This window comes from Poromitra crassiceps, assembly GCF_964638095.1.
Source record: "Poromitra crassiceps genome assembly, chromosome: 16".
Taxonomy (NCBI): Eukaryota; Metazoa; Chordata; class Actinopteri; order Beryciformes; family Melamphaidae; genus Poromitra; species Poromitra crassiceps.
The window spans coordinates 11,840,289-11,853,280 of record NC_139645.1 but is presented as its reverse complement, the minus strand read 5'-3'; the positions used below and the strand labels follow the sequence as shown (position 1 = coordinate 11,853,280).

General features: G+C 41.8%; 1 protein-coding gene across 1 annotated transcript; it reads left to right on the top strand.

Moving 5' to 3' along the window:
* Nucleotides 1-2,042: 2,042 nt before the first annotated feature.
* Nucleotides 2,043-12,723, top strand: LOC310791442 (uncharacterized protein; the record flags this gene model as incomplete). Its single annotated transcript, XM_083653136.1, has 4 exons — nucleotides 2,043-2,154; nucleotides 2,768-4,412; nucleotides 8,372-8,550; nucleotides 11,089-12,723. Exons 2-4 carry the CDS (start codon nucleotides 2,777-2,779, stop codon nucleotides 12,721-12,723), a joined length of 3,450 nt encoding a protein of 1,149 aa, XP_083509262.1. The 5' UTR covers nucleotides 2,043-2,154; nucleotides 2,768-2,776.
* Between the last annotated feature and the right edge of the window lie 269 nt (nucleotides 12,724-12,992).

Here is a 12,992-nt window from a genome sequence, read left to right as displayed (position 1 = left end):
AGGGAACAGTTTGAAACCTTTATTTCCTGGCAGCTATTGCATTGGCAAACACTGCAACAGGAAGTACACTAGCCAATTTAGAATGTTTATGTTGTCGATTCAAAACTTAGTCTGAATTTGTTCAGACGCAAACATCCACACATCGAGCAAGCGTGTGGTGCCTTTCAGTGGCAAGAGATATCTGTGATGTTGAGTTGCAGTCCCTTTCACACAGTGCACATCAGATCTCAAATCTTACCTGCTTCTCTTTATCTAGGCCACATCTCCTTTATGAGTCGTAGGCTATAGATTTAATAAGGGAAATTAATGAGGGATAACGGCTGTTACCTGCATTCATCTCAATAGAGTAATTCATTAAAAGAGTCAACAGGAGGGTGAAAGCTTCAGGTTGCATATAACGATTGTATGCAGATTTTGATGAAAAAACCTAGGTGGAGTAGTGCAAGTGACCTGTTTTGTAAGGCAGGAGTCTACACTTTTCAGGCCCTCCTTAGAAACCTAATGTATAAATTTATCGGCAGACTAAATGTGTCCCAGATTGCCATCATAGTACTGCTAACCAACCCTGTGTTTAGTGCTGTGAGATACAACTCACGAATGTGGTCCTTCTGGTATAGGTGCATTCTATTATAGATCTTAATTCGTTCTTGTGTGTTTTATTTTTTTAAAGTGTTGTTCATGTATGTGTTTTTCTATGGACCTTGTGTCTGATAATAAAAGTTGATTGATTGATTGATTGATTGATTGAATCAAATACTGTAAACCTGACTCAAGCATGTCTGCCATCATCCTCCATCTGACTGACTGATTGTATTAAAGTATTGGAAACAGCAAACAATAAACTGTGCCCAGTTCTGCCCTGATGGCAGGTCAGAGGAGCCTCTGTTGCTATGCAGAATATGTCTGCAACAAGATGTTACCAAGGTGTTACAGCAGGGATTTGAGCAACGATGTGTTGTGGCATGGAGGATGTGTTGTGGCATGGAGGACCATGAGTCTGCAGCCTTTCATTCCAACATGGCAGCAGATGACTTCAGCGACCACAGAGGAGGAACTCATCATGAAAACCTGCCTCTACTGCATCTACAGCCAATTTCTGCATACCAACAAAAGCACATCTAACTTGGCATCGTGAGAGCTATGCAGAGAGGCTCCTATCTGGTTGTCTCATCACGGAAACCACCTGCTTGACAGCATTGTTGTTCGTTCACAATCCAGTAAGGAAGTCATAACACCTTGATAAGATCTGGATCAGGCATACCTGTATATCTACATACCTCTAAGCTGCCATCTAGCAGAGGTGGGCAGGTCACTAAGGAAAGAGCTGGCAAGTAATAATCAAGGCTGATCAAAGATCAATAATAAAGAGAAGCTCTACCATGCCAAGGCAGTATTAGACATCTTGTGATGGGCGATGTCAAATGGGCAGGTGCTTGAGCACCTCCTGTGGTCTATCTGTGCACGTGCCTGGGGTTGTTGCAGAGCAAACTGTTAGCCTTTATTATTATTAGCCTTGCTGATGTGTATGCAAATCTGTATCACTTTTTTGTTTTTCTTTTTTTCGGGCCTTGCCTTTATTTATACAGTAGGCAGACAGGAAAGGTGGGGAGAGAGAGAAGGGATGACATGCGGCAAAAGGACCTTGGGTCGGATTCAAACCCGCGTCGCACACACGAAAGACCGAGCCTCCTTCATACATGTGCTACCACATGAGCATGCACTGGACCACTAGGTACTGTACGGGGACTGCCTGATTACCACCGGGTATTTCACACACTGGTCCTTACTGATGTTGCTAGCCTTCTAGAGTTGTATTGCTTTATTCCAGTTTTTAACATTAGAGGTTCACAGTTTCATCGGTCAATTAATTCAAGCATTGCTAGCCTTCTTGTGTAGACAGCTAGCATACAGTGAGCTCAAAGGTACAAAACATTAACTGCTATGAGATTAATATTTAACTGCAGGAAGAGGCGGAGCAACACGGCAGAGACAGGTGTGTTTCAGGGTGACATTCCTGAAGTCAGATTTAAAGTAGGCTAACTCAGAGTGACAGCACTGCTGCAGTCGACAAGTCTCTGTCTTTCTCTGGAAAGAATAATAAACTGAAGATCATCAGGCCTTCCTCAACAATACAGCAGTCTTAGACATACACAGGTGAGTACAGCAGATAATATTTACTGTTTAAACCACTGAGATATACAGATCCTTTGCAAAAAATTAGAATCATGAAAATATGATCATGGCATCGAGGCAGTAATTAAAGCAAAAGGATTCCCCAACCAAGTTTTGAGTGCAGGCATGAAAATAACTTTTCAGAAGATCGACATTTCTGTTTTGAAAATATCGGTTTTTGATTGGTTTTATGTGATATTTAATTTCTTTACATACTGTTTTGGGGGGTTTTATGAGCTGGAAGCCAGACTTATGCAAAGTTAAACAAATAAATACTTGGAATACTTTACTTTGTGTGTAATGAATCTATAATCCATGAAAGTTTCACTTTTTGAAAGGAATTATTATTACTTTTCCATGATTTTTTTTTTTTTTTTAAAGGATCATATGTCGATGGTTTAAACAGAGAGCAGTGACACATAATTGAGCTGTATCCAGATAGGATGTTTCCCTGTTGTCATTTTACACTGATACTTGTCAAAATGATGTTTTCAGCTTAGTGCAATTTAACTACACTAAAAATGACTTTTGATAATATTCTGATAAATAACTTTGATGTTTTCTCAAAATAATTATGTGTCACTTTTGGTCTCAGTGTCTAGATATGTCAGCTGCTCACAGTCTCCAATCTGAATACCAGTTTCTGTGCTCCATCTGTCTGGATGTGTTCACTGATCCAGTCTCCACACCATGTGGACACAACTTCTGCAAGAACTGCATCACACAGTACTGGGATGTTAATGTCCTAAGTCAGTGTCCCATGTGTAAAGAGCTTTTCAACATAAGACCTAAGCTGCATGTCAATACTTTCATATCTGAGATGGCTGCTCAGTTCAGAAAGTCAGCTCAAATGAAAGCCAGCAGCCTCCCAGACTTGAGACCATCAATGGGCCAAGAAGTTCCCTGTGACGTCTGCACTGGGACCAAACTGAAGGCCCTGAAGTCCTGCCTGGTGTGTCTGGCCTCCTACTGTGAGACTCACCTGGAGCCTCATCAAAAAATGGCGGGCTTGAAAAAACACAAGCTGATGGATCCTGTGGAGAACCTGGAAGACAGGATGTGTAAAGAGCACGATGAACCACTGGCGCTGTTCTGCAAGACGGACCAGATGTGTGTGTGTCTGCACTGCACTGCTGTAGGCCACAAGTCACATGACATTGTTCCTCTGAAAGAAGAATATAAAGGAAAGAAGGCTGATCTGGGGAAGACAGGGGCTGAAATTCAGCAGAAGATCCAGGAGAGACGACTGAAGATTCAAGAGATCAAACACTCGGTGGAGCTCAGCAAGGAAGATGCAGACAGAGAGATAGCAGACGGTGTGCAGGTCTTCACTGCTCTGAGGCAGTCTGTGGAGAGAGGCCAGGCTGAGCTCATTGAGACGATTGAGGAGAAGCAGAAAACAACAGAGAAACAGGCTGAAAGCTTCATCGAAGAGCTGGAACAGGAGATCTCTGAGCTGATGAAGAGAAGTGCTGAGGTGGAGCAGCTCTTACACACTGAAGACCACCTCCATCTCCTCCAAAGCTTCCCATCCCTGAACATTCCTCCACACACCAAGGACTGCACAGAGGTCAGTGTCCATCACTCTTCATATGAGGGGACTGTGAGGAGAGCTGTGGCTCAGCTGGAGGAGACTCTCAGGAAACAGATGGAGAAGCTGCTTGAGGCTGAGCTGAAGAGGGTCCAGCAGTATGCAGTGGATGTGACTCTGGATCCTGATACAGCACACGCCAGGCTCATCCTGTCTGATGATGGAAAACAAGTAAAATGTGGTGATGTAAAGAAGAATCTCCCAGACAATCCAGAGAGGTTTTCTTACTCTGCCCGTGTCTTAGGAAAGCAGAGTTTCTCCTCAGGAAGATTTTACTATGAGGTTCAGGTTAAAGGGAAGACTGAGTGGGGTTTAGGAGTGGCCAGAGAGTCGATCAACAGGAAGGGAAAAATCACAACGACTCCTGAGAATGGCTACTGGACTGTATGGTCATGGACTGAAAATGAGTACAAAGCTCTTTCTGGTCCTGATGTCCCCCTCTCTCTGAAGACGAAGCCTCAGAAGGTCGGGGTGTTTGTGGATTATGAGGAGGGTTTGGTCTCCTTTCATGATGTAGATACTACAGCTCATATCTACTCCTTTACTGGCTGCAGCTTCAGTGAGGAACTCTACCCAATCTTCTGTCCCTCTCTTAATTATGATGGTGAAAACTCTGCCCCTCTGATCATTTCTCCTGTCAATCAGATAGATTAGACTAATCAATAGTTCTTGTCAGATAGGATGAATTAACAATCAAAATGAAGTTTTTTCTTTTTTTATTATAAAACAACAGAAAAGACACTGACTTTTCTCACGTGTAAATGGTAAATGGTAAATGGTCTGCATTTATATAGCGCTTTTATCCAAAGCGCTTTACAATGAGTAGATAGTCTACATTCACCCATTCATACACCGATGGCGGCAGGCTGCCACGCAGGGTGCCTACACACCATTGGGAGCAAGGAGGGTTAAGTGTCTTGCCCAAGGACACAACGACAGCAGCTGGGAGGGAGCGGGGATCGAACCGCCAACCCTTGCGTCATTGGCCGACCCGCTCTACCTCCTGAGCTAAAGCCGCCCCCACGTGTATTAAGATGAATTTCTTTCAATGGAGCTATCCACTTCACACCTCCCTTTACCAGGAGGAGACTGACCGTAACTCCTTCCTTTTGGCTAGTAGCTCACATCCCAAGGCACTTAAACATGGTCTGGCTAAGAGCCAGGGGCTGTATTAATAAAGCTTCCTAGTACTAAGAGTTTCTCTTAATGACGAAATTCTAAGAAAATTCTTAGAATTATGACGTTTTCTAAGAATTTCCCCTTAAAGTTAGGACTAGATCCTGGTAAAGATGAAAGTTACTCACAAAACATATTAGCCCTTAAGAGAGCTCCTAAGGTGGAAAACTGATAAGAGGATGGAGGAGGACTTTTAAGAGGCTTGAGAGTTTCTTTAGCGGAGGAGAAAATGGCGGAAAGACAGAGAGGTAGGATAAATATTCTCCAAACTCTGAATAACAGTGAGTTAATGAAACGCTACAGGTTAGATTGTGCAGGGATAATGTTTGTGGTTGATCTCATTAGGTTTTCTTGTTCTGCGTGTTTCCATTGCAATCAAGGAAATTGCTGACAGCTGAGTCAATTTCCCCTGAAATTACCAGCATGGCAAATAAACATATACATTAAATAAATATATTACGGTAACTGTCAGCATGTGACTACTGCACAGGTCTGTGTTCAAACATTTTGTAGCTACTTTTAAAGTCTGGCTTACTTTATTTTATTTATTTATTTTATTTTATTTTTTATGTATTACTTTATTTGAGTTGTTCATTACATAAAATAATATTCATAATTTCACCATGTCTTAATACAGACAAAATTATATTAACGGTTTATTTCACTGTCCATTCTATCACTGAGTGTGTTTTTCTTTTTTTCTTTGTTGATCAACCAATCACAGCTTCTAAAATAATGAGTCATACCTAGCAACGGGGTCAACCACACCTCCTCACTAAGATAAGTTTCTGTCATTTCCTTCCTCAGAGTTGCTCTGAGAACTTTCCTAAATCACTCCTTAGCTAAGACTCCTGGCTAGAAGTTTTTAGGCTGTTAGGAGCTCTCTGAGAGGATTCTCAGAATGTTTGTGCATACTGTACGGCCCTATAGGCTTAGACGCATTTGCCATTTGACTGATAATTTTATTGAGTGTGCTATTGATATGAAACGTTTCTTGGACAGGGGCTACTCCCCAGATTGTATTGATGAGGCGTACAATATTGCTCTCTCTACACCACGGTCTGACCTATTAAAAAATAATGTAAAGAATGATAAGAAGTTTTCGGTCTCATGTATTACAACTTCTACATCTAATTCCTATATGGTAAAAAACACAATCATGAAACACTGGCATCTTATCTCTGATGACCCTTCCCTTAATGACAAATTTAAAGAGCCACCACTGTTTGTATATTGACGGAGGCCTAACCTCCGTAACAGGGTGGTCAGGGCCAGTATCCATACTGCCCCTAAACAGCCTCTCCTGGCACTTCTGAGAAATGGCAACTATCCATGTGGCAACTGTGCCCAATGTAATAATACCCATAAAGTGTTTGATTTCAAACAGCCCAGGTCTGGGAAATGTGACCCGGTGAGGGGTTTCATTACGTGTAACACTAAGAATGTGATGTATATACTAAAATGCCCTTGTGACAAGGTGTATGTGGGTAAAACCACACGCTGTCTTAAACTGAGGATTAGTGAACATACAAGTTCAATCAGACGTGCTGATCCCAACTACCCTGTTGCCTGTCACTTTACGTGTTGCTCTCACCCCATTTCTTCCCTTCACTTTCAGGGTATTGAACAAATAGCCTACTGTACAATTGCCAAGAGGAGGAGACATTGATAAAAGGCTGTGTCAAAGGGAACTATTTTGAATACATACACTAGGCTCTCTACACCCTAGGGGTTTAAATGTTGATTTTGATATGAGTGTCATGTTATAATGGAGTTTCTGTGAGATTCACCTGTTGTAGAACGGCACTGTATGATGGCCTCCCTGATGTTTGTGCAGTCTTTCTCGCTCAATGTAAATGTAATTATAAATGTATTTGTTAAGTAATCTTTTTATTATATTTTCTTTTACACTGTGGTTGAGCTTTCATAATCATGATGTAGACCTGTGTATACCCATGTATGTTTGTGCATCTAGAACTACACTAAGCTTCTGCTGGACTACATTTCCCAAGTTGCCATCTGAGCAAGCGGAACACAGCACAGGTGTAAACTGTTTCACTCATTGTACTGATTGCAATGCTCATCATGAATGGACTCTGTCCATTGTGTTGTAACTTTGCCCTGATGAAAGTCATGTAGACCGAAAGCTTGGTACATTAGTAAAGATTTTTGCATGGATCCAAGTGTGCAGAACCTTGCTTTTGATTTTGATATGCTCTGTGGCCTTCTGGCACCTTGGCATCGTCATGAGTGCGATGATCCTCCTGAAGTAATGGAGCTCTCCACTGAAAGAAGAATTAGACAAACTCCCTGCCGGTGAAAAAAGCCCAATAACTACGAATGTATCTTGTCTTTTTCTTATTGGCAAAATGATTTATCATGACAAATAAAAAAATAAAAATAAACAATGTTAGTTGGTTACAGTTAAATCAATGTTAAACTCCAGATTCTGGTTAATATAATTGTGTTTCACTTTATATCCTGTTTTTCTTTTACAGTATGTGTGGTATTATATTACTACTCTTTGCAGCAAACACAAGGATCATAAAAACCTAATTGAATCTAATAATCACCAATTTTCCAGTTTCATAACATGTCCAGGGTTTGAACTACTGTAGCAGTGTACTGTACATATACTGAGCATTTGAATTCTACACGATTACTGGGTATTTTATTGAAAAACAAAGAATTCTGCAATCTACTGTATGTTTCTTACATTAAAAGAGTTTACTGGAATAAATAAAAACCAATAGAAAAAGCTTGTATGGTGATTGGTGACTGTTATCTTCCTGCATATAGGCTACTTAAATAATTTCATGTTTGACTGATATCAAAGCTTGAAAAATGTATTTACTTTAAAGTCAATCAACACAGAGAGACCAGAAATTAACCATATCTATTCTCATTAAACAGACAAGCCGTAAGATTTGCGATTTTCTGTCTTGAGGTCCATTCAAAGCTGTTTGTGTGCTGTCATGTACCAAAAACACTTTCAATCCATCTCTACAGTGTCTCTGAACCTTACCAAGAACAGACTGTTTCTGTCACCGTGTCACCAATTAATATTAACAATGCTCTGTTCCGATTGGTTAACTGTTTCAAGAGTTAAAGGTGTAGCCCAGCAGCTACAGGTAGGGAAAACTCATTCATATAAACTATTATTTCTTTCAAAAATGATAATGAATGAACCTTTGTGACGCCACAAAGTGATGGAAGTCCAAACGGCTCATTTAGAGGCTCAGTTTTCTAATATGAAGCTTAGCGTACGTTCAGACAGGGAGACATATTTGTTTCTCATCCATTAATGAGGGCCCTGGCACTGGAACACCTACATGGAAAGGAACCATCATTCATGGTATTGGTTACAGGTGCTTTACTTCCTGCTTTACCACCTCAAAACAGTTGCTGTGAAAAGGGTCTATTCACCTGCAGTCCATCACTTCGACGCCCAGGTCGAAGATTTCCAGAAGCCCTTTTCTCAGTCCTCAGAGTCCATCAGCCATCACCACCACCAGGTCCAGACTCCACAAGGGGATATCCTATTCTACTGTTCTCTCGGCTTCACTACCCCCTTCATGATAGCGATGATGGAGTCTATCACCAAATACTTTGTATATTTCATAATCATTGTTCACATGTAAATACATTTTTATTTTAAGGAATGAGTCTCTCCTGATTGAAATGGATTGTGTGTGTGTGTGTGTGTGTGTGTGTGTGTGTGTGTGTGTGTGTGTGTGTGTGTGTGTGTGTGTGTGTGTGTGTGTGTGTGTGTGTGTGTGTGCATACAATCTAGGCACACCTGGATTGGGGAGGAATCGCCAAAGACTTTGTATATTTCATAATCATTGTTCACATGTAAATCAATTATTGTTCAAAAAAATGTAATTATAAACTTAAAGATAAAACTTCCATCTCAAATTTGACATGAAATCAGAGTAAAGTTTCAAAGTGTCCGCACAATATACAGGTCTACCCCATTCCACTTTGCGTGGGGCACTGAGACATGGCATTACCATGGACTGGTCGAACAGGTATAATAAGTTTGAGCATCTATTTGAGCGTGACACTTAAGTCCTTTGAACAATCAAAATCATATTTTGGACTCCCTTCAACAAACTTTTATAAATATTTTCAAGTTAAAGTATTAAGAACAGCAAACAATAAAGTGTGCCCAGTTCTGCCCTGATGGCAGGTCAGAGAGGACCCTCTGTTGCTATGCAGAATATGTCTGCAACATGTTATCAAGGTGTTACAGCAGGGATTTGAGCAACGATGTGTTGTGGCATGGAGGACCATGAGTCTGCAGCCTTTCATTCCAACATGGCAGCAGATGACTTCAACAACCACAGAGGAGGAAGAACTCATCATGAAAACCTGCCTCTGCTGCATCTACAGCCAATTTCTGCATACCAACAAAAGCACATCTAACTTGGCATCTTGAGAGCTATGCAGAGAGGCTCCTATCTGGTTGTCTCATCACGGAAACCACCTGCTTGACAGCATTGTTGTTTGTTCACAATCCAGTAAGTAAGTCATAACACCTTGATGAGATCTGGATCTGGATCAGGCATACCTGTATATCTACATACCTCTAAGCTGCCATCTATAACAGAGGTGGGCAGGTCACTAAGGAAAGAACTGGCAAGTAATAATCAAGGCTGATCAAAGATCAATAATAAAGATAAGCTCTACCATGCCAAGGAAGTATTAGACATCTTGTGATGGACAAAGCCTAATGGGCAGGTGCTTGAGCACCTCCTGTCGTCTATCTGTGCACGTGCCTGGGGTTGTTGCAGAGCAACCTGTATTTGTTGTGTAGTTGTGTGTGATTGGCCTTATTGTTAACATTAGCCCTGCTGATGTGGATGCAAATCTGTATCAGGGGGGGGGGGCATTAGGCAGGGAAAGGTGGGGAGAGAGACAGAGGGGATGACATGCGGCAAAGGACCTCGGGTCGGATTCGAACCCGCGTCGGCCACACAAAAGACAGAGCCTCCGTCGTACGTGTGCTACCACATGAGTACACAAATCTATATATTGCCTCTGTGCAAGACTTCAGCATAACACTGGACCACTACTGAAGGGGGATCCCCTCCCCTGATTGCCACCTGGTATTTCACACACTGGTCCTTACTGATGTTGCTGGCCTAGTTTTATTGCTTTATTCCAGGTTTTAACATTAGAGGTTTACAGTTTCATCAGTCATTAAATTCAAGCATTGCTAGCCTTCTTGTGTAGACAGCTAGCATACAGTGAGTCCAAAGGTACAAAACATGAACTGCTATGAGATTAATACTTAACTGCAGGAAGAGGCGGAGCAACACGGCAGAGACAGGTGTGTTTCAAGGTGACATTACTGAAGTCAAACTGAAAGTAGGCTAACTCAGAGCGACAGCACTGCTGCAGTCGACAAGTCTCTGTCTTTCTCTGGAAAGAATAATAAACTGAAGATCATCAGGCCTTCCTCAACAATACAGCAGTCTTAGACATACACAGGTGAGTACAGCAGATCATATTTACTGTTTAAACCACTGAGATATGCAGATCCTTTCCAAAAAATTAGAATCATGGAAATTTTATCATGGCATCGAGGCAGTAATTAAAGCAAAAGGATTCCCAACCAAGTATTGAGTGCAGGCATGAAAATAACTTTTCAGAAGATCGACATTTCTGTTTTGAAAATACCGGTTTTTGATTGGTTTTATGCAATATTTAATTTCTTGAAATACTGTTTTGGGGGGTTTTATGAGCTGGAAGCCAGACTTATGCAAAGTTAAACAAATAAATACTTGAAATACTTTACTTTGTGTGTAATGTAATGAATCTATAATCTATGAAAGTTTCACTTTTTGAAAGGAATTGTGGAAAAAAACTAACTTTTCCAAGATTTTCTATTTTTTTTAAAGGATCTGTATATGTGTTGATGGTTTAAACAGAGAGCAGTGACAGATAATTGAGCCGTATCCAGATATGATGTTTCCCTGTTGTCATTTTACACTGATACTTGTCAAAATTAGGTTTTCAGCTTAGTGCAATTTAACTACACTAAACATGACTTTTGATAATATTCTGATAAGTAACTTTGATGTTTTCTCAAAAGAAATATGTGTTACAGTATTGTTATTTAACACTTTCACTTTTGGTCTCAGTGTCTAGATATGTCAGCTGCCAGCAATCTTCAATCTGAAGATCAGTTTCTGTGCTCCATCTGTCTGGGTGTGTTCACTGATCCAGTCTCCATACCATGTGGACACAACTTCTGCAAGAACTGTATCACTCAGTACTGGGATGTTAGTGTCCAGTGCCAGTGTCCCATGTGTAAAAAGCTTTTTCACAGAAGACCCGAGCTGCATGTCAACACCTTCATATCTGAAATGGCTGCTCAGTTCAGAAAGTCAACTCAGATGAAAGCCAGCAGCAACCCAGAGTTGAGACCATCAATGGGCCAAGAAGTTCCCTGTGACGTTTGCACTGGAACCAAACTGAAGGCCCTGAAGTCCTGCCTGGTGTGTCTGGCCTCCTATTGTGAGACTCACCTGGAGCCTCATCAGAACAACACCAGCCTGAAAAAACACACACTGATGGATCCTGTGGAGAACCTGGAAGACAGGATGTGTAAAGAGCACGATGAACCACTGGCGCTGTTCTGCAAGACGGACCAGATGTGTGTGTGTCTGCACTGCACTGCTGTAGGCCACAAGTCACATGACATTGTTCCTCTGAAAGAAGAATATAAAGGAAAGAAGGCTGAGCTGGGGAAGACAGAGGTTGAAATTCAGCAGAAGATCCAGGAGAGACGACTGAAGATTCAGGAGATCAAACACACGGTGGAGCTCAGCAAGGAAGATGCAGACAGAGAGCTAGCAGATGGTGTGCAGGTCTTCACTGCTCTGAGGCACTCTGTGGAGAGAGGCCAGGCTGAACTCATTGAGACGATTGAGGAGAAGCAGAAAACAACAGAGAAACAGGCTGAAAGCTTCATCGAAGAGCTGGAACAGGAGATCTCTGAGCTGATGGAGAGAAGCGCTGAGGTGGAGCAGCTCTCACACACTGAAGATCACCTCCACCTCCTCCAAAGCTTCCCATCCCTGAACACTCCTCCACACACCAAGGACTGGACAGAGGTCAGTGTCCATCACTTCGCATATGAGGGGACTGTGAGGAGAGCTGTGGCTCAGCTGGAGGAGACTCTCAGGAAACAGATGGAGAAGCTGCTTGAGGCTGAGCTGAAGAGGGTCCAGCAGTATGAAGTGGATGTGACTCTGGATCCTGATACAGCACAAGCCAAGCTCATCCTGTCTGATGATGGGAAACAAGTACATCATGGTGATGTAAAGAAGAATCTCCCAGACAACCCAGAGAGATTTTCTCTTTGTCCCGGTGTCTTAGCAAAGCAGAGCTTCTCTTCAGGGAAGTTTTACTATGAGGTTCAGGTTAAAGGGAAGACTGAGTGGGATGTAGGAGTGGCCAGAGGGTCGATCAACAGGAAGGGAGAAATCACACTGAGCCCAGAGGATGGCTACTGGACTGTAGTGTTGAGAAATAGAAATAGGTACACAGCTCGTGTCGTCCTCTCTCTGAAGATGAAGCCTCAGAAGGTGGGGGTGTTTGTGGATTATGAGGAGGGTCTGGTCTCCTTTTATGATGTAGATGCTGCAGCTCTTATCTACTCCTTTACTGGCTGCAGCTTCACTGAGAAGCTCTACCCATTCTTCAGTCCCTCTCTTAAGTATGGTAAAAACTCCGCCCCTCTGATCATCTCTCCTGTCAATCACACAGATTAGACTAATCATCAAATGTACACATGCTTTGACTTGCAACTGCAAACACTTTGACTTGTCTTAGATACATTTGTTCTTTCAACAGAGCTCTTCACTGAGAGGAGAAGACAAACTCTCTGTCTGTAGAAAAAAACAGTAACTACTAAATGTATCTTGTCTCCTTATACCTTTCTTCTCCTTGGCAAAATGATTTAGTTTTATCATGAGAGAGAAAAAACAGTACAGCTAAAGAAATGTTAAACTCCAGATTCTGGTTAATATGGTAAATTCTG